General features: G+C 39.3%; 1 protein-coding gene and 1 long non-coding RNA gene across 2 annotated transcripts; one reads left to right on the top strand and one right to left on the bottom strand.

Annotated features, from left to right (window-relative positions):
• Positions 1–11,352: 11,352 nt before the first annotated feature.
• Positions 11,353–20,617, top strand: TRIM42 (tripartite motif containing 42). The gene is made up of 5 exons (XM_038416537.2): positions 11,353–11,768; positions 13,782–14,488; positions 16,007–16,836; positions 17,535–17,762; positions 20,391–20,617. Exons 1-5 carry the CDS (start codon positions 11,413–11,415, stop codon positions 20,475–20,477), a joined length of 2,208 nt encoding a protein of 735 aa, XP_038272465.1. The 5' UTR covers positions 11,353–11,412; the 3' UTR covers positions 20,478–20,617.
• LOC122455761 lies at positions 13,067–27,632 on the bottom strand. The gene is made up of 3 exons (XR_006274218.1): positions 27,461–27,632; positions 24,829–24,831; positions 13,067–13,077 (listed from the first exon to the last, which is right to left on the bottom strand). It is a non-coding gene; the product is annotated as an uncharacterized LOC122455761 (long non-coding RNA).
• Between the last annotated feature and the right edge of the window lie 270 nt (positions 27,633–27,902).

Raw genomic sequence — 27,902 nt, 5'->3', positions numbered from 1 at the left:
AGATTGCTTTCTTATAATTTTTTTTTGCTTGAAAGTAACTTAGTAACACTTAAACGGTGGTGCTGATGGATAATACCACTAAATCAAGGAGGTCTTGTCAATAGAGATGATTGAAAGCTGCAAAACAGCATGTGTGAGTGGTCATTTGAATTCTGACTATGTGGTGGTTTGACCATGTTCATACCCCTTACTGTTTGCTGTTAATGAGCATTAGAGTAAACTGGTCTGTGACCACGCAAATGTCTGTTCCTTGTATGAATACCAACATTTGCACCAGAATAAGCAGCTTCATATGCAAGCAACAGTGTTTGCTACTCTTTAACATTTGCTATTCACTATTCTTCTATTTTAACATTTCAATTATCCAATCAGGGAGCAGAAACTATAACATGTCAAAGGCGACTCATTGCAAAGCACTTATTTATTTATTTAAAATAAAATAATGCACTTGCAAGTCAATAGTTTGCAAACAGACCACAGGCTGACAATTGTTTGTATAAACTATTTGGAAAATACAACTAATGAATAAGGATCAGTCTGTGAAAGACTCAAACAGAAAAACACCAAATAATTTGGAGCCTTTGGCCAAGAATTTCAAAACTGGATGTCAAATGTTCGGCCCTTAAATATTTATGTGGACTCTTGATTTTTCAATAAGTTAAAAGTTGGACTCCTGTTTTTGAGAAATTTGGCCTCGATGTCTTCAGCCTAGATATATGGACAGCATTACTATGTCCTGTAGTATCATGTTGGTATTATAAAATAGTCTTTAAAGAAAACAAATATTAATTTCTGTCTCGAAGATTCCAAGCTCTTTATCATTATAGTGTGATGGCAACCATTTTGACCGACACTGAAGACTGAGCCAAAGTCGTCCAGACTGTCTACAATTAGCTGTAGCTAGGCTGAAAGCTGCAACAGGCTCATGTCCTTTGTGGAGCAGATACAGAATGAGAAACAGAACATCCACTAGCCAGGGGACTACAATACCAGATATTTTAATTGGCCACTAATCAAATTGTGAATTCCATTTTTAAAAAAATCAGTTTTGAATGTGAACTCAGTTAATGTAAATGTTGCATCATGCTTCACTTAGCAACAAAAATTCAGCCCTAATGCAGTCAGGTCCAACAGTAATTTAACTATAAAAATATTGCAGAAAAAAAAATCTTAGTAGTTGGTTTAGCAACCTAAGCACTTACACAGAAGTGTGCAATCTCTCATGCTGTCTCAAATAATTGAAAAGAAACTGTTAGCAATAGGTGTCTTTTCCATCTTGTTATGGTAGCTGGTAGGCTGGGATTCTTTATGGGCCAGCCTGTGAGTTTCTATAGGTGCAATGAGAAATAGATTCAAAACAAACTGAAAACAGTCACAACTCCTGAATGAGGTGTAGAAATAAAACAAATTTAAACACGACCACCACAGCAATGGTTACTGTACAAAGGCAAGCAAGGACAGGCTGCTAATTTTATTATAATTATTTATGTCATCTTTCATCATGAAGGATTATATTATTGGGAAGCCCATATGTTCAAACACCATGAGTCAGGCCCCCAAAATAATGCGATTGGCTTAAAAATCATGGGGTTTGTTTGTTTCTAATAAAAAAGTTTAGATTTTTGTATTGGCTTTCTGGTTTCTGTATCTTAAGGGTGCACTTGTCATATTCTCAAGCTTTTCTTTGCAACCATGAGAGCTAGCAACTTACCTTTTGGGGGGGTTTTTAATGAAAGCTGAGATTCTTACACAATCTCATAACTCCAACATCTGAGGCTTAAGGAAAAACACTATATTGCAAGACTCATGATCAATGTTCCCTCTAATTTTTGACAGGCTGCGTGCGCAAAAAATTTCTTGTGTGCAAATTGTTGTGTGCATAGTGTTTTGCCGTGTGCATGGGATTCAGGATCTCTGTGTGCATGCACACAGCTTAGAGGGAACAGTGATAATAAAAATCACAAGAGCTGGCAACACTGAAGAAAGAATAAAGAGCTTTTAAAGTTCTTTATAGCTACAGTATGGATGAGGCACAACTATCCAACACATAGCAAGGGAAAGGCACAAAATGCTACCATTTTACTGCCTCAACAGCACTAGAGAGAGGGACCTCTTCCATAGGATGATTGCCTCCTACACACAGGGGAGCAGCTAGGTCATACAACAGTTAGGATTATCATATGTCCAGGTTTTCCTGGACATTGAAAAATCCGCCCAGACAGAGGATGGAGCCACAAAAAAAGAGGCAAACAGGAAACATCTGGGATTTTTTGAAGAGCAGATGCTGCAGAAGAGACCCAATTGGTCCACTTCCTTAGTGGTCCCTCTCCTGCATCCACAGTTGATTGGTCGATTCCCCTGCAGCCACAGTTGCCGGATCCTGCCCACCCAGGCTCCAGCTCCAAGCCCTCGGAAGGCGGTCCCGCAAGGATGTGCTGACTGAGAGCTGTTGCTGTGTCCTGGGCTTACCCCAGTTGACCTACCACCATGACAGGGAGTGACACTGCCCCCTCACCTCCAGTGAGTACCCCTGTTACAGGCGCCCTCTTTAGCACCCCCCAACACCTCCTCCCTCCCCTGTCCTCTTTTTGGGAATCTGAAATATGATAACCCTAATAACAGCTGAAATAGACAGGGTGACAAAAAGGGTTAGAAGGCTGAAACAGTCTGTGTAAGAAGAGTGACAAGATTAGGGTTGTTTAATTTGGAGATGAGAGGACTAAATGGGGACTAAAAGTAGGATATAAAACAAGATGTCTGGTATAAAGAAGGTAAATCAGGTATTCCTATTTAACCTCTCTCATGATACAACAAAATGAAACTCAAAGGAAATGCATTTTTAAACAGTGCATAATTAACATGCAGGACTCCCCTCCACAAGAAATCGTTAGGCCAAGATTTTTAAGGATTGGACATGTGCATAATGAAAACAGCTGCAGTTGTATAAAGATAGGGTAAGAAATAGAAGGTCTATAAACCCTTGTGCTTCAGCTCATGTATCACCAACTAAGAGAGCAATCCTGCAAAGTACTGAGCACCTCAGCCCTAATACAGCAAAGAACTTAAGCATGTACTTAACTTTAAGCACAAATACGTATTCTTTCTTGTGTAAAGTTAAGTATGTGCATGAGTATTTTGGTGCATCAAGGCCAGAGCATGTTGTACATTGCAGGACTGAGGCCTAAATGCCTGGATTTAGCAAGAAACTTCCCTTATGGACAAATTATTAAATAGTTCTCTCTCACAGGGTTTCCGACACCTTCCTCTGAAGCATATGATACGGACCACTGTCGGAGACAGGATATTGGACTTGATAGCCATTCAATCAAATTCAGTATGGCAGTTTCTATGTTTGATATTTTTAACCTTATAAAATCACATGTATTTTACTTTAAAAGTCTTATTTCACAGCATCATGGCCACATGATTATACAAGGAAAGCTCATTTGTCAATTATATTCTTTCATGATGAATATTGCCATGATTTGACAATTAATTTTTGGCATCATTCAACCAGCTTTAAAGCTGGCTGAACATTGTCTGCGTATAATCTGTTCTGCAGGTAACTGCAATAACGGTCAAATAAATTACTCCACAAATACTTATCCCTGGTACTTGGTCCAGTTCTAGCATTTACATAGAAATTAACATTGATGGAAAGGACAAGCGGAATGACTGCCAGATGTGTGATAGTGTAACTTAATCCATTGGGTGGTTGTACATTAAATGAGGCAAATTACATTCTCTTGTAACAAAAATGTTGTAAAGGAAACCATGTTATATTTTCCTCCTATTTATTTACTCAGTGGTGTATGGTGCTCAGTGCAGCAAACTCCTGCTGTAGCTTTAGGGCAATGAAGCAGTCTTAAGTTCACAATATGGTTTTTGCTCTCTTGCTTTATCCAGCTCCTAATCTTTAGCTGGAGCCTTCCTCTCCTCATGAGCTCAACGTTGGTCTAGCTATTTCCAATGCACCTCACTGGAACTCAGACATCTTGAATTTTAATTTTATATTATAAGAGCAAGAAATTGGAAAGGTTCAATACTTCAAATCTCTCTCATTTAACAGAAGCTGAGCCACCAAAACATTTGTCATGTGGGAGTTAAGCTAAATGGGGCCGACACATCACAGATATTGGGAGGAAAGGGCCAGTTCCCAATCAGGTGCTGAAGCAAGCAGGGCTGGCAAGCAAGTGAAAAACAAATGAAATAAAACCAGCTATCTTCCAGGTAGGCACATTGCCAGGGAGCAGGCACATAACAGACACTGATACGCCAGTTGTAAAGTACAAGTGAAATTGACAGGGTAAAAAATAGAGATCCTGTTTTTTGGCAAAAGACATTGGTTCTATTCTTGGCTTAGAGGTGCTGAGGGTTAGCCACAGGCAACCAAGTTTTCAAAAGTGACTGCTAATGTGGGGTGCCTCCCTTTTTGGGCATGCAATGTGAGACACTAATATATTGCAAGTTGGGCATCCAAAGTCAGGCATAGCCCTATGTTGACAGCAGCTCAGCCCCTCCCACAGCTACTGCAGCTTAGAGCACTACGCCTCCACACCGTGAGGCACCCAGGAAAATTAAATCATAATATCCAAAAAAGTTTGATATCCAAAAGTTTAATATCCAAAACAGTGGTAATATCAATTATATAAATGGCCATATTCAATCATAGAGCATCACGCTAGAATACAAATGATTTTCCCTAAAAGTGTGGCAGCTAGTTTTTTTTAAGCTTCTCTTGATTGTGGTTCCTCATCTATGTGCTTATCTAGAACCTTGGTAGGAATAGGTGATTTGAGATTGGATGGCAATGATTTTGATTTGTCCACCTATTTACTTTAGCTTCCCTTTCCCATTATGGAATCCAGCTGCAAGTGGTTTCCCCTGTTGAAGGTCCCATGGACTGAGCAATGGCTCAAATTTGTTTGCTGGAAAGTGAAGTGGTTGTGGTTTCATTTACCACTTCTTTGTAGTTGCCATTTTTATTGCTTCCCTCAGCAGGTCTCTAATGAGAAGGGACATACTCACCCTAATCCTATCTCCCTGATCTGGATCATGATGCCATAAACCACACTAATACAGGGGATATAAATCTCCTGTATCAAGCTCTTCCTCTGAGGAGAAGGGTGAGTACTGAGTTGCACAGCAACCTGTAATACCAGCCATCTTATCCTGCCTCTCTTTAAGAGAGACTAAGATAGCTTCCCCCACTTGAAATGCAAGATTGTGATTCCCTGACTCTAAGTGTTGTAGTTTTCAAGTCTAGCAAGATCCACCGGTCCTCACATGGGGCACCAATTGTTATGAACTGCCTTTCCCACTACAAGGAATTCAGTTAGGTTCAAGGGACCAGCTGGATTTTAACCATGTATTGAAAACTACAATAGAATCCAAATATGTGATTGTAAGCTACAGTACAGCAAGTAAAGTAAACAAACAATCTCACTCCCTGCTACGAGTGAGATGTACCAGTTGCGGGCAGCTGAACCTCTTTATTCAGAGTCTGGCACCTCTCCACCCCAAAGAGAAGCTCTTAACACACACACACACACACACACACCCTTGCCCAAGTTACTCATGTGCCTTGTGATGGTCACATGCACGTATCCAGCATGTCCAGACATGCCCCACCACAGCTTTCCCTGTTGCAAAGCTAAAACATACATTACAACATTAGACAAAAACACATTAAATTGGTGATAAGATGAATATTGAAATAAGAAAGGCAAATGTCCCACACCCCGAGGACACAGAAGCGTCTAACACCCTACCACCATCGGCCAAGGAAAACAGCTCATTAACTGTAAAAATGCTGAGTCATTATGTAAATGCCAACCCTACTGAACTGCATGGACTGAGAATTGGGACTGATGACAAAGGATAACGAACTGGGGCCTATTAGGGAAATTTGCCCTGGTGTGGAAGGGCAGTAGTGCTGGGCTGTCTTTCTACACTATATAAAGCCCACAGTGGGGTATTGGAAGTAGGAATGGGTTGTGGGCTTAATGTTGCCTCCTTGCCCTGACACATAAAAATTCAAATGGAGTTTGAGTGAACATCCATTGATTAAATACCAGAAAGTCAAAATGTAGGTGCACAGTACCAAACAGTGTGAATGCAATTACAGACTCCGATGCACTGCACAGGCATGGAGAAGGACAATGGAGTGGTGCCAATTATAGACACCTGGATAAGTAATCCAGGCTAAAATCAAAAGCAATCCTGAGTTTTCAGTATTTTCCCCTCTTTATTTAGAGTGATTTGCTTAGTCTAAGTTGTATAAACATGGAAACAGCAGGCACACCCCTGAATAATGTATTCAGCTGAGTTCATCTGACATCAATATACATACTGGTCATGTATAAAGCCCTGGATAATGTGTGCATTTCAGTCAGCCTCTTTTCCTACATCTGTAAATATCAATGAGATGTTTGGGGAGGAAGAAAAAAAACAGCACTCTTAAAAGTGGTGGTGGTTCAGGGGGCAATGAACAAGATGATTCAAAGGGTGGAAGACATCAGATTAAAATAAACCAACTGATAGCTAATGAAGCCTGAATGAATGGTTATTCCTAATTCATTTAGTTTAAATTACATTGAAATTCTATTCCTGTACTATTCTGTTGTTTTCTCAACTTTTATATTATTTTCTCTTCTTTTTGCTTGACTAGGGTAATAGCTAGGTAACACACACACACACACACACACACAAAATCCCCTGCAAGTCCTCAACCTGTGATGCATTCAGCATCTTGCAGGATTGGACCTATTAGTGGGTGAAACCAACAAAACTACAGCATGCCTGCTATGCCATGTGATATAAGTGGCAGCTGGGCCAAGTCACAACAGAAAAAAAGAAACATTGCTGGAAACACTGCTAAAATTCTGTCAGCCTAGCTGCAGTTGCTGCCTTTAATTCAGTTCCTCTGGCAGCCAAAATGATTTGATCATTCAGTATCTGCTAGAGGTGAACAAACTTATTAATCAAAAATGGGCCAGTCTTGGCAGAACAGGCTGTATATCCAAACAAAGATCATAGGAAGTGTTGTCCAAATGTAGGATCTAGGGGGTAGAAAAAAAAATTAAATTTTGGAGGCTGCACCAAAATGGGGGTGCTGGAGAGAGTGGCATTCAGAGTAGAACAGTAAAAGACAAGGGAAAATAGGCAGGGCTCACCATATGGGGGCCTGAATGCAAAGATGAGAAGCTTGAATTGCATTAGGGAAGGAATATCTAGTAGTGAGGCGGTCCAAAATATTTGTAACATTCTTCTCACCCCTCCCCACAGTCTAGAACAATTTTTTTAAGCTGCTGATTTAAGGCTTATTCATGAAAATCTATTGACAAAATTGACCATAATCATTCCATAGGATCAATTATGGTCCATCATGTAAATGGCCTCCCATAAGGATGCACCATTATGGCCTATTGGGTTGTGCTTCAGTGAATTAGAAAAATCTAAGCAGATTAGGCTTTAAGCAAATAGCCTACAATGACTCAAAGTAGTCGTAATAACAAACTAGGTCAAGACTCCTGTCTTAATTACGCCCAAATTATTCATTAGCCCATTAATCCAAGCTGATGAATATTCTGCATGTTAAAGAAACTCTTAATTACCTACAGCACAATAGGTGCCATTAAAAATCAACATATACTATACTGTTCTTACTGTTGTCTTCACTTTCAAGTAAAGGAAAAAGACGGTGCTATCTCAGATGTCTCTGTGCGGTAATTGTTAGACGCTATTGATTGTTTAATGGTAACTGTTATATTTACCTAGAGAGACAAGGTGGGTGAGCTAATATCTTTTATTTAACCAACATCTGTTGGTGACACAGACAAGCTTTTGAGCTAACACAGAGCTCCTTTTCAGGTCTGGGAAATGTAGTCAGCATGTCACAGCTAAATACAGGTTGGAACAGATTGTTTAGCACAAGCAGTTACATTTCAAGGGACCATTCAAGGTGAAGAGGCCAGTTAACACCACTTCAGTCACAGAGGGAAAAAGAGGTGGGGGAGGCTAGGGAAGGGGAGTTGAATGGTTTATAGATTGTTGTAAAAAGCCATAAATTCAGTGTCCCTATTCAGTTCATGATTTTTAGTGTCTAGCAAAGCCATCTTTTGAAGGATTCCTTTGAGGATGAGGACTGAGAAGTCAGTTATAGAGTGATTGCATTGTGAAAAAAAGGGTTCACCCACAAGTGATATGGGATGTTTGTGTCTTTTAGCATTTTTTTTGTTTCAGTTCATTCAAGAGTGGAATGATTGTTTCGCCAACATAGTTACTGAGGCATTTAGTGCACTGGATGAAATACACCACTTGTTGCGATAGGCATGTGTAAGACCACAGATCTTGAAAGATCTTTTGAGAGGTGTTGATTAATGTAGCAGTGGAGCTATATCTACTGGTTTTGCATCTGTTATTCTGGCAGGGTCTGGTGCAGCTTTGAAGTGCTAGGTCTTGGTCTGTGGGGAGCTTGCTTTGATGAGGTTGGAGGGTTGTTTGAAGGCCAGAAGAGGGCATTCAGGAAAGAAGATTTTCAGGATGTGGTTCCCATCTAGTATGGATTGTAATTCTTTAATGATACCCCATATGGATTCCACTGTTTGGGGGGGGGGGAGGTAGGTGCAAATTAGGGGTGTATGGTTATTTCTGTATTGAAGCAGATTCTGAGTATTTGGATGGCCTGTTCCATGATATGATCTACTTGGCTGGTGGAGTGTCTTTGTTTGGTGAAGGTGGTTTGTGTTATCCCAGACTCTCTTTGGAGCTTATTCTGTGGTATCTGAGTGCTGGGCAATAGATAGATTTCTTGGTCTGTTTTGGGTGGTTACTGGATCTGTAAAGGTAGGTTTGGTGGTCTGTGGGCTCCTTGTGTAGAGATGGTTGTAGGGTTCCACTGTTGAAGCTGACCACGGTGTCCAGGAAGGTGATGCTAGTGTAGGAGTGTTCTAGAGAGATGTTTAATGGATGGGTGATGGTTGCTAAAATTGTGGTGGAAATCTATGATGAAGTTTAGGTTGTCTGTCCAGAGGATGAAATGTATCTCAGGTATTTCATTGATTTTGTGGTGCATTTTCTTTCTGAAGGTAATCCATGAAAAGGTTGAAATATTGGGGAGCCATCATAGTCTCCATGGTTTGGAGAAAGTGTTTGTTGTTGAATGTAAAATTGTTATGGGTGAGGATGGAATGGATGAGTTTGGCAATGTGTTTGGAGTGCACATTGAGAGTTTTCTATTTTCTTGTAGATATTTGAGGTAGGCAGCAATTCCATCATTGTGAAGGATGCTGGTGAATAGGGAAGAGACATCCATGATAGCAAGTATGGTGCTCTGAGGGAGGCTGTTAATGTTGCAGAGTTTCTGGAGGAAGTCAGTTGTGTCCTGGAGGAAGCTGTCCCTTTGCGTGTTGAATGGCTTGAGGATGGTTTTTATGAGTCCCAATATTCCTTCCATAGGAGTGCCTTGGACAGGGTTCCCTTGTTTTTGTATCTTGGGAAGCATGTACAAGGTTCCTGGCATGGGTTTGTGGGGGATGAGGTTGACATTTTTCTGTATTTCCTGAGAGATGCTGTCAATGCAAAGTCAACCATTCCCTTCCCATGCCGGTGAATGACATCAGCATGAAATTTATCATACATTGTCAAAAGCATGTTTCGCCAAGCTCATTGATCTAGCCACAGGTCTCCATCCATTTTGGAAAAGTAGGGCAGGGTCAGAGTCTTCAGGAGACACCATAATTACCAGGAGCCTGTCAGGAGCAAATCTATTCCTGTGTTCGTAAGAGCAGTACAGTCATGTCAGTCTTAATGTCTGGTTATCATGATCTTTGCTGTTTATGTAAAAAAGAATGCATATTCATTAAATATGTACATCAATCTGTTAAATATTTGTGTGAAATCACGACATTTCTGCAGCCTCAATGGATATAAGTTGCACCAGCTTTCATGGTCATCATGTAGAACAGAACTGAAACCTTCTCCGGGGTCTGTCTGGCAGCAGGGTCCTTCCAGGAGGTTGGGGAAGGATAGCTAAAGAAGAAACCAAATTTTGAGGATGGGAACTATGATAAAAAATCAGCTTTGTAAAGTTTGCAAGAAAAAGTTTTCTACAACGGAATGGTCTTCTGGTGAGGGCAGAGTTAGCACTTAGGAGACCTAGGTTCTTTTACTGCTTTGCCACAGATTTCCTGCATGAACTTTGATAAAACACTTAATCACTCTGAAAATCCTGCCATTCCCCATCTGTAAAATAGGTAAAATAATAATCTTTCTCCTGCCCTTTGTCTGTTTTCCTATTTAGTCTGTAAGGTTTTCAGGGTCTCTTGTTTTGTATGTGTACAGCACCTAGCATAATGGGGCCCCCATATTTGGATGTGGCCTCTAGATAAGACCTTTAATGCAAGCAATAAGTTGTAAGAACTGAAGCTGGCTGGTCCAGAGCTCCTTGCTTTGTTGTATCAAACTTTTTAACAGGCTGGACCATATTGCCCTTGCTTTTTTGGTATCAAATAGTATGTGGGGATTATTCCTCGATAGATGGCAAAGGAATGCTAATTGTCAATATGAGGCACTGAAATGACTGGGCATCATGCAGATATAAAAGACATACTGAAATTGTCCCCTCTGGAAAAGGACAGGGCACTCTTCTCTTTCCAAAGCCTTTATATCACCATCCAAAGTGATGGGAAGAAACTGCAAGAAGAGGAAGTTAAACAGGATCAGACCCTGCCTTATTTTTGGAGAGTTGGGTAGGGGTAGTTTGGCTGGTCATCTGCCCTGAAAAAGAGAAGCCTTCAGAAAATGCCTCTCTCTCATATACCTTTGAGAAGGTAGGTGGAAAATCCTCATGTTTTCTGTGGTGCGCTGGATCTACATTGTGCAGCAACACACCTGTGTTCCTGCAGTACCTTAAAAATTCTGAGGCAAATTTCAAAATATAGACTTTTACTAACTCTAAATATGGGCATGAATATACAACCAGCACAATATTATTGGTGTTTATTTTATATTGTATTCTATTTATTTAATGCAGCTCCCAAATTTTCAACACACTAGAGAATTTTCTGTTGGAAATTCATAAGCGCCATTGGCTGCTGGATGAAGATGTAACTTCTGCCAGCTCAGAGATGGTTGTGTTGGGTGCCAATACAAGAAACAGCAAAGGTAGATCTTAGTAATTGTGACATATACATGATGTAATCAGCACATCACTTACATATGCAAATATGATTGTCCTTAGTTAAATAGCTCCTTGTGACATCATTATTCCTAACTGGAGTGTTAACCATTTATCCCAACACAAAGCCTGAGTCATCAAACCAGTCTCATGTGTTTTAGAAGTGCTACAGTGTAAAGTGAGGGTAGGCTTCAAAGGATCAGTGAACCTTCTTCCGTGTGTCTTGTGGAGCAATGGCCAGTATTTTATGCCTAAGTTGGCCATGTTGCCTGGGCTGCCATTGCTGCCCACCATTGGAAAGGACTGATGAAGAATGCTGTTCATGTTGGCGTTTCCTTTTTACTGCGGAGCGGAATTGCAACTGTTTCCCCTGCCCATATGCAGAAGGCAGAACTTGCCAATGTTGTCACTGCTCATGTTCAGAGAACCCCAATTGCCGTTGGTGCTGCTGCTCCTGTTCAAATGACCCAGACTGCAAGTGCTGTTGCTGTACCACTGATGAGAACACCAGCTTTCAGTATTATGAGAGCAGATGCTGCAGGAATACCATCTATGCATCATACCTTCCCAGAACCAGATGGAGACATCAGTAAGTGCATTCAAAGAATGAGTCTGATTCTTTTTTACATATTGCATTCCAATGGATATGCTGCATTTTGGGGAGAGGGCAAATCAAAAATTGTCACTTATTCTCAGTGTGACCAAGCTGGGCATGGAAAGTAGAGCTGAAGTAGTGGGAGGACAGTGTTCCCATCCAGAAAAAAAATTTCCATGCCTGAATCAAGAATCAAGGAAGAAAAATTAAAACAAAACAAAAACAAAAAAAAACAAATCTAAAAAATTTGTGAATCCCAAACCAAAACCCAGACCCTGAAGATTTATTTCATTTTGCATCAATTGAAATGTTTTGCTTCAATAATTTCAAAATGCTCCATTTTGCTGTTGATTTCCCCCCCTTTCTTTTAACCCCCATTAAGCATAAAATTTCAGAATGTTATTTTGAACCAGGAAACTGGAATTTTTCATTTAGAAAACAAACAAAATCTTTTGACAATTTCAAAACATTTTCTTGACATTTTTTCAAGACAGGACATTTGATTTGTGAACAGTTTTGGTTTTGACAAATTGACATTTAAGTGAAAAAAATGTTTAACTGAAAAATTCCCACAAGCTCTAATTGAGTAAAAGCCTGAGACAAGGAAAGAATGGACTGTACAATGAGAAGAGACATGTTTGATAAAGAGGAATGTGAAGTGAGAATAAGAGAAAAATACTGACTAATGGAAAATGGTGGTCAGGGTAGGGGAGCAGAGGAAACTGAAAGTCAACTGCATAAAATGTTCTGAAAAAAGAGTGGAAAATGGGATGATAATGATCTTGGGGTGAGGGAGGGATGGGAAAATGTCAGTACTGAACATAGGTTAAACTGAAGAGCAGACAGTGAAAAGAAATTACTGCAATGGTATGCCTAGGGCTCTAAGAAACGAGCCAGACCAAAGAAGTTGTAATGATTATAAAGATTTAGACCGTGAGTGGAGAAGAACTGATTGATCTTCAGAGATACATGACCCGTAAGTGATTCTTGCCTTTAAAATATGTAACTCTGGCTCTGAAAGTGGGGGAGACAAGTGGGTAGAACAAGGGCAGCACTGGGAAGAATCTGTTTAGTTAATGATATTACACACATTAACTTGTATATGGGGAAGGGGATGGGCAACAACTGAGGGGGAGGAGCAGCAGTTTTGGAGTGTGTGTGTGGGAGGAGATATGAGATTGAAAACAGCAGCAACAAGATACGTAGTGGTGAAAGCAGTATTATGGAAGCAGGGAGTGGGTACAAGGCTGTCCAACCCACCCAAGTCTACAACAAAAATTGAATGATGAGGCAGTGATTTTATCTCATGTTTCTGGTGACTATGTTAACCATGTGAGTTTATGTCATCTTCATTGGAATTATGATGGAGAGACAGTTGACCAAGATTTTCAAAAGCATTTACAGAGCAGAGATATTTACAGAGCACTTTCTGAAAATCAGGCCCCGTTAAGGCATCCCTAGCTGGGCACTGCAAAAATTGACACCCAAAATCACCAGCCACTTTTTAAACTTTTTTCCACAAAGATCCTTGAGTAGGCAATAGGGTTCCATTATGAGGCCGATTTTGATTCCCCTTGTAAGGCAAAGGATAGTTAGATACAGTGGTTAAGGTAACTCTTTATTCTACTATTCACATGAATCATAACTCATTATAGTAATTTTAAGCGGCAAAGCATATAAACAAGAAAAATAGATGAGCAAAATATAGGTGCTGGATGGTGACATTTGTGTAATAGCTGCAACACTTGTGGTAGTGGGGAAATGAACATCTTGAAAAAGAAAACAGGCAGCTTTGCATGCATTGTACAAACCTGTAGTAAATGTGCAACTACTACCATGAACAAAAACACCTCACTTGTGTGCAATGCTGGCAGAACAGAGCACAGTCATAACCTGTTTCTTGAAATAAAAATCTTGGAAAAATAAAAATGGATGAGGTTGTACAGCAGAATTGTGTACATTAGAATCTATTTCTTAGTGAGTATCCAATTTTTTTTTTGTTTTCAGTTCAAGAGTTACCTTGCCAACCTTTGGAAGTAAAAGTGACACATCAATCATTACACTGGAGAGGGATGCATCAGGACATGCTTTTCGTGACCAACTCATTTGTCCATTGTGTAAACAACTGTATCTCTACCCATTTATGCTACCATGCAACCACTGCATTTGTGAGAAGTGTATAAGTAAAAGCAAAGCCCAGGCTGAAGTAACTGAGAATTTCTTCATCATTGTATGCCCAGTGTGTGTCAAAGCACACTGCCTCCCCTACACTAATAAAACTCATCTGAGGATGAATTACCTGAGAGCCAAACTGGCTAGGAGATACATGCGCAGACATGGCTTTCTGAGGTGGAGATTTGACAAAACCCAAGCACCAATCTATTGTCAAGTTTGCAAAGAGAAGACAAAGAAGGCATCCAAGAGATGTCTCACATGCCGACTGAATTTTTGTAACGAGTGTCTAAGGTTATATCACAGTGAGATCACCACTCAAGACCACATATTTACCAAAGCCTATCGAGAAGATCAAGGAGAGTGCTGTTGTTTACTCCATCCCAACTCAAACCTTTCTAAGTACTGTCTAGATGACCATGAGCTAATCTGTGAGTTCTGCAATGACTCAGCGCACAATGATCATGAGATACTACCCTTGCCAGTGGCGTTCTCAAATGAGGCTGCTTCACTCTTCAGTGCTATTGCCAAGTTTAAAAAAGGTTCCTATGTCAGCTTTTCTGCTTGTTTGCAGTGTTTTTAAAAACTCTGATGTTTGTCTTTTTAACTGGCTATGTGATTTTTGTATAGATGGGTAATACTGTTTCAGCTGGACTCCCCGAAACACATTTTCAACAACTATTTTAACGAAATTCTTTGCAAATTTCCTATCTTTATCATCTATCAATTGGAAATTTGCAAAGAACTTCGTTAAAATAGTTGTTGTTGAAAATGTGTTTCGGGGAGTCCAGCTGAAACAATATTACCCTATCTATACAAAAACAGATATATCGATACAAGTTTAAAGCACATTAACACATGACAGCCACTGAAAGGATTTGCTCTGACAGATATGAAATCAACACAAGGCTTCACTGCTGCAGTCATTAGCAAGTCATGCCTGGGTGCTGTACCAGTCAGTATCTATTGGTGTTCCACAGCACTATGGCTGTGCTCTCTCTCACAGATATGCCTTCTGTCCTGGGGTGGTCCAGAGCCAGCTAAGTCAGATATTCCCTCACACGGGGTACTCTTTAGCTGAATAGTTGTGGCATCTCTAGTGTCACTTTACACTGCCAAAGTACCACAAAGGGCTTATAGTATGGGCCAGAAATCGACCCTTACTATTTAAAAGACACCTCCCCACATTTCCTTGCATCACCCTCCATCCACCTCAATCCTCAGCACCCCTCATCTCTGACATTCCCCTCCATTCATCCCTTTCCTTTACCTACCCAATGCTCCCCACTTCAAGACCAGATACTGTATGCCTCTCCCTCCCAGTTACTGTTTCCCTCATCAGACCCTCTCCCAGAATCCTGCCCCTCCCCTTTTCCCTCCTGCTTACAACTTTTTAGCCAGGATATTACCCTGGCACCAGATTCTAAATTCAATGGGAGTTGCATGGCTAAATCCCTACAACAAGCTTTGAAAAGACAGATGGGTGGAATAAAAAACAAAACAAGAAAATCAAATAACTGCTGCTATTTGCTAGTATGGTTTTCATAATGAGTAATACTTTGCACTAACGTAGTAAATTTCACAAAGATTACTCTGGGCTTTATGATCACTCAAATTAAGCTTGAAAATATCCCATGTGAGGTATATAAGCATTATCAGATCTATTTTACAGAAGACCAAATTGAGGCACTAAGAGGATGAGGCCAAATTTTTTGAATTTGGGGATTTAGATGCATAAATTTACATATCCATTTTGGCATCTAAAGAAATGGCTGCCTAATTTTCAGAAGTGCTGAGCTCTAGCACCTGTTGAAAGTAGGTCACTTCTATTCAGGTCCCTAACTTTATCCATTCAAATTTGAAAAGTAATCAATCATTACTATAAGGACACTTAGCAAGCAGTGGCACAACTGACAGTAAAACAGAATTCTGATTCCTCGTCTTATGTTCTACCAATCCTGAAGTCCCACTATGCTATACTAGGCCAGCTTGAGTCCTGCTAACTGCTACACAACATTTCAATGGGATGTTGAAATAATTGGCTTGATTTTGTTTTACAGTCCGATATGGGGTTGATAATGACCTAATGGAAATCCTTTTGCTAAAGAAAAATTTTAAGACCTACAAAGAAACTAAAAGAAAGGAGATCAGAAATGGATTTCTCAAATTACGGAACATTCTCCATGAAAAAGAGAAGGAGATGATGGAATTGCTTGAGAACATTGAACTTAAAAAAGAGCAAGGAATTATAGAGTATGTGACACAAACATCCAGAAAAATCTCTCAAATGGATAGCCTTATTCAGTATTCTAAGGAGGCTTTGAAGGAGGAAAACCAGATTACATTTCTGCAGTCTGCAAACCTTTTGGTAAATGAAATAGAAGTTGCAGTTACTAACATTTATCAGCCCAGCGCACGACTCAAAGAAGACCCCATTCAGAACCTTAAACTCAACTTTGAAGATCTTTCAGCCAACTTGCATGACCTTTTCCAATCACCTGTCAGAATGAAGCAATCAGCGGATAAAGCAAACAAAGCTCCTTATCCCTGTAATTCAGACATAATGATTCTAAAGAAAATTTCCAGTACCCATTTAGAAAAACATTCAACCGTGCTCCGAAGTCCATCTTTATCAACTTTAAATTCACAATATGAAACAAGAGTGATGAGGAAAGAAATGTATGGAAGACCAAATTCCACACCTCCCCCTCATCGTAAAGAGCATAATGAAATGTTTGCATTTTGGGATGCATCTACTCAAGTTCCAAGAAAAGAAAGAAACCATCAAAGCTGCAGTATCATTCACAATCCAGAACCATTTGACAATGGATCTATGGTTCCAGGCCTAGTTATCATCTACCAGACTGTTGTATATCCAAGGGCGGCCAAAGTAAGACTTGTGTTTATATTAAAAATTTATGTAGACCAGGTTCTGGTTGGTCCTGGCCAAATTGGTTTTCCTTTTAATATAGCTTAAAACATTTATTTTGTGAATGAGTAATGTTGATAAAGTTCATTGGGAAATCATAAATAAGACACAACCCATTGTAGTCAATAGGGCCATTATGAGTATTTACTAAATGAAAGGTCCAGTACGAAGTAGATATATTTTAACATTAAATACTGGCATAATAGGGCATTGTATGGTGTGGCTCATACAAAATCAAGTTATGTTTTGCTCAGCATCTCTCAGAACTGGGTCCTATTTGAGTGATGTTTTAAAAATTGTTTTTTTACATTTGATATATTAAATCGGCTCTCAGCACCTATTAGAAGCCCAATTAGTTGAGATGCCAAATAAGTCATAGAAAGTGCTAAATGCTTACACCAGATATCAATTTCAGTGTGAGAGATGAGTGTGCTCTGAACTTCCCAGAAGCTGCTTACCATTTTTCAAAATGCAATCCCACATGTCATTGCCTTTCACTTATTACATGCTTTGTTAGGCGTGTTTTAATTTTTAAATGCAGAAGCAGTGGTAAGTTGTGCCACTGCCTGCTTCCAAAAAAAATAAAATAAAAAAATTGAAATGAAAAAGAAAGAAAATAAATCATAATTGGACAATGTAGATTTTTTTCCCCTCCATAGATTTACTGGACATGTCCCACAGAAGACGTGGATTTCTTTGATGTAGAGTTCTATGAAGTGGTTTCTGTTAGTCCTGATAACATTGTCCAGACACAATTAGCTGGAGAACTGCATGGTATAAAGCATCAGAACCTTGAGATACATAATCTGGATCCAAACACAGAATATCTCTTTAAAGTTCGTGCCATCAATATAAATGGTCCAGGTCAATGGAGTGACATTTGTAAGGTACAGTAAAATCTTGGTCCCTCTTTCTGTAGTTATTTTGCCTTTCCATCCTCCTATATTATGTTCCAATTCTTCTTTGTCTCTATCCATGAACAAGAACACATGCCATGGGGTGCTGTCACAGGAAAGTGATTCAGCATACTAGCCCATAATCCTGAGAGGTACTGGGTTTCTCAGATTATTTTTTCTGATCCAAATTTGCTAACACTAGAGCTGCACCATGGTTACAATCTTCATGCAAGTACATAATATATTTTAACTAACACTGTGACTAGGGGCCCAGTGTCCTACATGCTGTATGGCCACACAGCGAGAGATAGTCCCTGCCGCCAAAGTGTTTACAATCAAAGAGAATTAGACTGACATTTTCAGAATGTCCCTCAGCACCCTCATCAAATGCCTCTTGTTTGTTTATGTTTTTTTTTTAAAAAAATACATAAACAGCAAGATTTTCAAAAACAAACACCTAATCACAAATGCTGAGCACCCAGCACCACATACAGATGTCACCTCTGTGTTCTAAATCTTGGCCAAAAACATGTATTCAATCCATTTATTTTTCCACTTGGAACCATTACACATACAAGAGTAAATCATCCCAGTGCAGAGAGCCAGTAAAAGGCTCTATGCACCATTTGAGTCCCAATAAAGGGTTTATGTGTGACTTCAATACATAGCCCTTTGCATAAGTACTCTGTGAAAGGGTGATTTCACTCTGTAGTTCCATGCAGAACAATCTCCCTTTTTGCTTCCTTGTTTCACTTCAGAGTTTTATCCTTCCAACGCTCCTAGTCCCTTGTCATCTGGATTTAGTAAGAGTCTAGCTTTGAAATGGCACTTAGATAACTCACTAGGTGAGTGCTAATAACACTACCACCTCTGGACCACCAGAACAGTTCTACTTCCCATACTTAACATATTCAACACAGTATTTTCTTTTTTATCTGACACACTGGAGTACTATATTGATTTTTCTTTTGAAAACAGTTCTTTCTCCAGGCAGCAGAGTTGTATTAATATTCTATAGAAACACAGGCTTGCTTAACGTCTGCTGTAATTTACATAAGCAAAGAGTTCCATAGTAAATGAAAATGAGAAAGCATGTCTGACAGACATTTATAGATCTTTTTTAAAAAAATAACTTACCACCATTCTTTTTGCATAAAATCAGAATGTTTTACTTTACCAGCTGTATGGAAATTTCAGAAGAGTTACATTCTCATGGTGCATTTACATTAAATATAAGACGTTTTATTTATACAAAACAATAAAATATTTTCTGACATATCCAATTATCCAAAAAGAATTGATCAAAGACATATTATATCAGGGCCAGATTGTCCCAGGCTCTATACCCACACAAGAGTCACAGATAATTACAGTCTCTAAGCAGTAGGAGCACAGGATCTGCTCCCTTCAGACATCCTTTCTGGGAAGCACATTGTCCCAGAAGTGAGGCACTCCGCTCCCACCTCAAGCCTATGGCACAGGTTGGGCATGCTGGGGGTCCTGAAGGATGGCACAGACTGCATACTACCCCTGTACATTAGGAACCATGGGGAGGGATCGCTCTGTATTGCCACCAATCACAGCTGTGCTTTAATTGCCCAATCTAGTCCCTAATTAGAAATGTGGCTTGTTTAAGTTATTTTCGTCCTTGAGAAAGTTCCTAGGTTAACAATGAAAATTAATTTTGCTCTGTGAATGGAACAACTGCAGTGCAGCCCGTGGTAGTGTAAGGAAGGCTGCAGATGTGACTCCACCCCATTCTACCAAGGCTGTTTCTAGGGATGAAGGTCAATTGTCATGCCCATTTTTAAACCTGACTGATGAGACGGCCAACTTGGCAACTAATTAGTTTGAGTTCTGATGGTATTTTTTGTGATTGGACACTTGTCCATGAAGAACGAGGGAGGAGCTTTTCAAAAGCACCTCAGGAATTTAGGATCACAAGTCTCAATGACTTTCAGTGGGATTTACACTCTTAAATGCCACAGGGCCTAGATCTTTAAAGGCATTTGGGTACCTAACTCCCATTGACTTCAATAGACAATAGGTGCCTAAATACCTTTGGGGAACTGGGACTAAGTGCTTTTAAAAATCTCTCCCTAGCTGACATGCAATTGGCACTTACAGGCTGGTGCTAGGTACATTTCAAAAATAATTAAATTGTATACAGACTACCAAACAGCCACCATCTGGTGATAAGAAAAGGAGTACTTGTGGCAGCTTAGAGACTAACACATTTATTTGAGCATAAGCTGTTGTGAGCTACAGCTCACTTCATCGGATGAATTGGCTTTTGCTTACTTTCCACTTCCCTAAGGGCCAGATTTTCAAAAGAGATCCGCTTCCATTTAGGCAGCAAAGTAGATTTTTCAAGAGCTCAAAATGGGTTCTTTTGAAAATCTGGCCATAAGTGGTAGCTGGGCTGTTCTGAAAATCTACCCTCTATTGTGGGTATGAGTACTTGAAAATCTGACTCTGAGCTCCACTGAAAATGTAGACCACATTTTGAAGAACTCTATTACCCCATCATTTTATACCTGAGATACCAAGTCCCTGCAAATTGTATGTATTTTAAAATATTCCTAACTCTGAATTTGTGTTCTTTTTCCCCAATTCCAGGTAGTTACTCCAGATGGGCATGGGAAAGCCAGAGGCAGATGGGGCTTGCTGAGGAGTATTCAATCTGCTTTCTTTAAACAGCTCTAAGCTTCAAAGAAACAAGACAGTATGTTTTGTTTTTAAAGAAAAAGGACTGAAAAAATCTATTATATTTTTGACTGAAGCTAGCATGAAGCCTAAGATCTGAAAGTAAACTTTTCAAAATAACATCCTTCCAATAAATAAATCTCAACATTGTCTTTTGCCTTCTTTAGTCTAGAAATAGCACCAAAACATGAGGAAAATTTTGTGCTCTACATGAAAATATAAAGTGCAAATCTCAGAAGCCAGCTCTGTAGTGCATAGCACCTTTAAAGAAAAAATACAAACTGACTTCTTCATTTTCATTGCAGGAATCTCCTACGTTAATACTTTGATTATTACTTGCTAAGAGGCCAATTTTGAACTTGTTTATAAAGAGCTATATGGGCCAGCAACACACTTTACATGGTACTAATGCACCTCATAAAGCCCATTCTACAAAGATCTGTAATTTGTGCCAGAAGTTCATATCTCACCCTGCCGCCTCTATTCCTGGATCTTGATCCTGCACAGTGCAGAATGAGAGCGTTAGGTGCAAGATAAAAGGTGACAGGCTGCACAGGGTTTATATTAATGAATGTAGGAGCGCATGACCACAAAAGGTACTCATCCCTAGTAACAAAAGCAGGGACGAAGAGGGGAATATGTCCTTCTGCACTTCAGTCACATGCTGAGGATCATGCTCACTTTACCTGAAGGTCTTTTACATGAAGGTCACAAAAAACTGGCAACTAGTATATTGTTGAAAAACAAAATAGTTACTCGGGGTAAATACCAACAGTAAGAGAAACTATACACCAATTAACACAGCAGGTTACAGTACTGGAGTAACAAATATCATTCACCACACAGGTACACAACTCCCAGGTATCTACTATGCCTATTTCATCCCATGCAGCTGTCTGGCTGTAAAGTGGGTATAGTATTACTATTTACTGTAATGAAGAGAAGGTAATTAAAGTTCCACTGTACTTGACTCTGATGAAAGGTGCAATAGAAATACAAAATATTAATCATACATATGAATAAGTTATTGTTTGCCTTAAGGTAAAGCCAGACAGCTGCATGGCATGGGATGAAATAGGCATAGTAGATACCTGGGAGTTGTGTACCCTAATTACTCTAGAAAATATAGCCTATATTTTCTAGAGTAATTAGGGATTTCTGAACTGCAAACCATGCACAAGTGTCTCCAAAGGTCACATATGGTCCGTGGCATAGCCAAAAATTGACCCCAGGAAATCCATCTTCTCATCCTCTTTGCCAGTCACTAAACTATCAGTGATACTTCATGTAATGTAAATGATGTAGGCTCATCCCCTTACTGACAGATCATTTAAACTTCGACAACATCTAGAGATACTACTTGCAAACATTTACATTTTCAAAAGAGACTAGTAATTTTGAGCACCTCTACTTTTGGGTGCTCACTGCAAAACATCTTACTGGAGCCTGATTTTTAGAAGTGCTGAGCACCTGCCCTCAGCGATGTTTCAAGATGTGCATCCAAAAAATTGAGGCCTCTAAAAAAATCTCTAATTACTCTAGAAAATATAGGCTAAAGGCCTGCATCAACCAGGTCATTATGTTATGTAATGTATATTAAGACAAGGTTCCAAAACAGGTTTTTCTTATTCATACAGCTCTCATTGAAGCAGGATTAGAAGTCAAATGGAGTAGTTGAGGTGTTAAATATGGTCCCTCACTGGACACTGAAGACTATTATTCATTCCCCTGTCCCCTCTGATACTAAAACTTAACTATCCTTCCTTTAATTAAAACCCTTTAAGCACTCATCACCCACTGTACTACTATTACTTGTTACCCTCTCCAGTGGCATAGGACTTCCTGGGTTACTGCCACCCCAGTGATTATCTGCATCTATCCTTCTCCAACACTCCTCTTTATATTTTTAAAATGTCTTTATAAAAAAAGAAGTAGTCATAAATGTTATGTACAAAGCTTCACTTCCTTTTCAAGTCCATATGCAGAACACAGAGTGTATTGCACAACTGAATTGAAATGTAACAATTTGGTAATAATGTGCATGTTCCCATTACAGAGGGTTGAAAGTCAATGGATATTTAACAAAAAAAAAAATACTTGTTTTAGTCCCGTAACATTATTTTCCTCCTGCTGTGTGTGCATAATATGTTGTGAAAGGCATAGATCACATACTCTTAGGATTCACAGCCCTGAAAAAAAATTCAAAAGTGATTTTTGCAAGAGGAGGAAAAAAAGTAAAGATCATACTAATTCAATGTACATTTTTGTACTGCAATTAGACATTTATAAATTCTTTTTATGTCCCTGTAATTCAGTGCATATATTTGGCCTAAGTTATATATTAATTACAACTAGGAATGAAAGAATTAGCTTTTGCTTTTTATGAATTTTGATGGAGAATACATTTTCCCTAAGAGGTGGCAAAACTGACCATGCACCATTTATGTGCAATGAACGAGGCTAGGATCCTGTGGAAAGACTATAGGGTCAGATAATTAGAGATTGTATTATAATGCCTCTGCATGATAGGACACAGCTACAACTGGGCATGCAAGGTGTAACTTTGTTGTTTCTTGACTTGAGCGCTTCACTTTGCAGCCTTCGTGTTTTCCTGACATGGGTTTTGTTTTATATGTTACTGCTAGATGGAAACGGGAATCCGCTCCACAGGTTCCATGTTTTTCTCAATCTGTGTACTACATTTATTTGTACAGATGAGTTGGACATGAAGAGCAAGGACAATATACAACCATTCCATCAGAGCTTGAAGCTGACCCAGTAACACTTTTTTGCACCAGATTTTCAATGGTTTTAAGTCAATGGAGCTATAGCCCCTTTATTTTTAGCCTGCAAACAAACACTGGAGGGAGTCTGTTTTTCCAAGATGCATGGGCACAACATGCTAATTGAAGGGCAATTAGATGCACAGGTCAGGAAATAAATATAACTTCAATTTTAAACTATTTTCCCTCCATCCCGTCTGTTTATCAGTGGTACTTACTGCATAGCTTCTGGCACATAATGAGGTGAGCAGATTTCACTACAGGAGACTAAGAGATCATTTATTAGGAGACTCAAGTGTATAAATTACACCAAAAAGACCTGACAAGCCTGGAAGATGCTGAAAATCTTCTTTGAGCTCCTGGAAGCCCTTGGCTCCCATAGAGACTCGTGTGCTTAACAGTTCACAAGAGATGCACGTTGCAGCATCGGGCCTCACATAATATGCAAAAGCACAACCAAACAGAGGCCCAATTCTGATCTAACTTAAACCAGTTTTATACCTGAGCAGCTCCACTCATTTTTATAGCAGCCACATTTGATTTATACCCATGTGAGGTACCCTGCAGGCTTTAATGTTTTTGATTAATTTTGTGGGGCTAGTGGAGGCATTAGTTTCTTTAAAAATGAAAACCTTTCACTTATTCTATCTCTGTTCCATTCTTTTTTTTTCCCCAGGATTGCCTCTTTTAAATAGAAAATGTGTTAAGTTCCTTACACACCGTTCAGTGCCTGCCTTCTGCAAGTATAGCCAAATCCTATAGTGATTGGATGTCTACAGCCCAATTTATTGCATTCCTTTCCTCTATAAACAGGCAAAGCAAAGAATGGGACAATTTTACTTATATACTGCTTACTACTCAATTTCAGCAGGGGTGGGAGAGAGTGGCGCACTCTCATCTTGCGCACAGATTTTCCAGATGCATGACTTGAAATTGAAATTTAGATTTATAAATAAATAAAGCTTCCATTTGAGTTTAATGCAGTACAATATTTACATAATTACTTCAAGGTAATGAGTGTGACAGAAGCTGAAACACAGAAGTTGAATATCTTTAAAGCACTCTATGCTAGTAAAGAGACAGAGGTCCTGTACAGTATCAAATTGCACTGCAGTTTAGGACCAATGTAATTTTTTAGGGAACAGTGAGTATCCATTCGTGTTGGGTGAGTTGCCAAGGTGAAAAAATGAAAGATGTATATGTAATTGAATATTAGATGAGCCATCGTTGTTTCATAACCATTTGTCATTTGAAATATCTGTAACCAACCATGCTGAACAAGACATCAGGTAATGAAGGTGGCTGTCAAATCACCTTCTTCAAAGCCAAGAGCTTACCAGAGGAAACAGCTGGCCTGAATCAATTAACACCAGTTTGAAAGAAAATAAATCTGAGGAATTCAGTTCCGTGGTTATAGTTTTAAAATTTGTCTATTCACAACATCTCCCCCCCCCACTTTGTAGGTGAGATAATCCACAGTTTATGCACAGAGCTGCTCTTAATGGGATCGCCATCTCTCCTAGTCTACAAGGCCTCTGGAAGATAGGGTAGGATGGAGAGCATATGACTGACTAATCTGTGACTACCCATATCCACTGGCGAAACTCAAATTCCCCGTGGATGCTATTGCAACTCAATACAGTAGGGTACATCTGCTGTCCCATTACAGCCAAGAGTAGGAAAGGATTCTATTATCACAACTCCTGCATAACTCTCCTAGGCACAACTAAGGACTTGTCTACACTTGAAATGCTTCAGCAGCCCCACTCTCGCACTTCAGTGTAGACAATACCTATGCCGATGGGAGACGGTCTCCCATCAGTTTAGGTAATCACCTGAGAGGCGGTAACTAGATTAATGGAAGACTTCTTCCATCGAACTAGTGCTGTCTACACTAAGGGTTAGGTTGGCTTAGGGGTGTGGATTTTTCTTACCTCTCAATGATGTATCTGATCAACATACCTTTTAGTGTAGGCCAGGCCCAATTGCTATAAAAGTCAATGATGTTAGTACCTAACTGCCACTTGTGCCTTCGAACATCTCCAATAATTTTCTAATACTGATATTGTACCTAGTATATGGTGAGTCCATATTAGCGGACATGCTAATAAATAAAGATGACTTGATTACTGAACTAAAATTAAAAAGCTGCCTAAACTCAAGTGATTATGACCTGGGATTACATCGTTTATGTAGTAAACAATCCTAACAAAGAAGGATGCACCCATGCACACTCCACAGTTCAAGGGAAACATCCCAGAACTAGAATGATCATCAACATTGATTGAGAGAAAAAGTGAAAACTGGGAATTGGTTAAGAATATTTGCTAGATGCTTGAAAAGCCAAAATTACTTTGCAAAAATTTTGACTTTAGTTAAAAAAAAATCATCCAGGGATAAGGGGATGTGAAAGCCTTGGTAAAAGTAAAAATTATTACACCACTAATGGAAGTGAGGTGGTAGATTGTAATACATAAACAGTTAAGAAATGCAGGTAATTATAAGAAGCTACAGATATCAATGAAATACAGATGGCCAATAGTGTTACAGTTAATAAGGATTTTTTTAATACATCAGGAAAAGGAAACCTAATCATGATATAGGTCCATTAATAGCTGGAGATGGTAAAATTAAACAGAATGGCAGAAGTGTAAAACAAATATTTCTTTTTTGTAAATGGAACCAATCTGAACAGTGTGTCCATATAACATGATGAGAACAAAATACTTTTTTCAGTAGTAATTATGGAGGTTGATAACAGCATGTATGAAAGGTAATTATTTCAGAGACTTGGCTGAGGAGTGCTCTGCACCATTGATGTTAAATTTTAGTAAATCTTGGAAAATTGGGAAGGTGCCAGTAAACTGAAAGAAAGCAAAAGTGGTGTGAATATTTAAAGAGTAAACTGGCTCACCAAGGCAATGATAGGCCATTTAGCTTGATATCAATCCCAGGAATAATGATGGAACACAGATACAGAATTCTATCAATAAACAAAGTAAGCTCCCCGCCCCCCAATTTCCCCCCATTGAAATGGTATACGAGTCAAATTCTACAGTTAGTTACACTAGAGTAAATCAATAAACCGAGAACGTTATAGTATTATAGCATACATCACTGCAGCACAAACGGTTTAGGGAGCAATCGTGCATTGAGTTGAGCTTCCTACCACCAGTTCAGCAAAGCACTAAATAGCATGCTAAACTATAACTATGCGACAGGTTTCATAGTAGCAGCCGTGTTAGTCTGTATTCGCAAAAAGAAAAGGAGTACTTGTGGCACCTTAGAGACTAACAAATTTATTAGAGCATAAGCTTTCGTGAGCTACAGCTCACTTCATCGGATGCATCCGATGAAGTGAGCTGTAGCTCACGAAAGCTTATGCTCTAATAAATTTGTTAGTCTCTAAGGTGCCACAAGTACTCCTTTTCTTTTTATAACTATGTGAATAGGTCTAGTGAAGTCACAGAGTCCATAGTGCAGGACACTAGAAATAAAACAGTACTGAATGTGCTGAAGAAACTGCCAGCAGCGGACATGGTTCTTGGCGTTTACGTATTTTTATTATCATTATTTCTTCTCTCATGAAGACACAGATTTTAATATAACAGAACAAATTCAGGCTTATCAGGTTTTTAACAATAGAAATGCCTAGATTCACTTGGTCCTCCGATTAGGCACTGTGAGTGGTTTATATTAACTAATTCATGATTTTTTGCTGGAGTTTAGAAATACTCTTTTTACCTGGTTTTAGGCTTTTTTTTGGAAGGAGAATATATGTTCAGTCAGAAACAATGTTGTGACGGGTTCGGTCACAGAGACCCCCTTGGGACTGTCACCCGATGTGCTCAGACTACCTCTGAGCCTGTTTTCTCTGCCAGTTTGGCCCTTCAGAATCCTGCTTTGTCGAGCCAGATGTGCTAGCCTGCTGCAACACAGACCCGGGGTCTGAACCACGCCCCCAAAGCTGTAGATTTAACTGAAAACAGCTTAAGAAGTGCTCCTAGCACCCAGACACCCAACTCCCAATGGGCTCCAAACCCCAAATAAATCCATTTTACTCTGTATAAAGCTTATACAGGGTAAATTCATAAAATGTCCACCCTCTATAACATTGATAGAGGTATGCACAGCTGTTTGCTCCCCCAAGTATTAAATTACTTACTCTGGGTTAATTAATAAACAAAATTGAGTTATTACATACAAAAAGTAGGATTTAAGTGGTTTAAAGTAATAACAGGCAGAACAAAGTAAGTTACCAAGCAAAATAAAACAAAACACACAAAGCTAACTTAATACACTAAGGATCTAGTTACAAATAATAACTTCTCACCCTAGATGTTATCTCAGGTACAATCCTTTAAAGACCAATGTTGTAATTTATGGCCTTGGTCCAGCAATCATTCACACCCAGTAGTTACAGTCCTTTGTTCCAGTTTCTTTGAGACATTTCTTTGCAGTGGAGAAGCCATCTCTTGAGCCAGCTGAAGACAAAATGGAGAGGTTTCCAGGGCCTTCTATATCCTCCCTCTTGTGGGCAGAAACCCCTTTGTTTTTCTGTGCAAAATCACAGCAACAAGATGGAGTTTGTAGCCACCTGGCAAGTCACATGTCCATGAATGATTCAACTTTTTGCAAACTG

Source organism: Dermochelys coriacea, chromosome 9 (genome assembly GCF_009764565.3).
Source record: "Dermochelys coriacea isolate rDerCor1 chromosome 9, rDerCor1.pri.v4, whole genome shotgun sequence".
Lineage (NCBI taxonomy): Eukaryota > Metazoa > Chordata > Testudines > Dermochelyidae > Dermochelys > Dermochelys coriacea.
The sequence above is the reverse complement of the archived record's forward strand: the minus strand, read 5'-3'. Positions and strand labels throughout refer to the sequence as shown.

What these genes read in the sequence shown, in the direction of transcription:
- TRIM42 (XM_038416537.2), top strand. Translation starts at nt 11,413, where the DNA reads ATGGCCAGTATTTTATGCCTAAGTTGGCCATGTTGCCTGGGCTGCCAT. An exon ending in AGAACCAGATGGAGACATCA is followed by an intron (nt 11,769 to 13,781) that starts GTAAGTGCATTC and finishes TTTTGTTTTCAG; the next exon opens with TTCAAGAGTTACCTTGCCAA. An exon ending in AATGGAGTGACATTTGTAAG is followed by an intron (nt 17,763 to 20,390) that starts GTACAGTAAAAT and finishes CCCCAATTCCAG; the next exon opens with GTAGTTACTCCAGATGGGCA.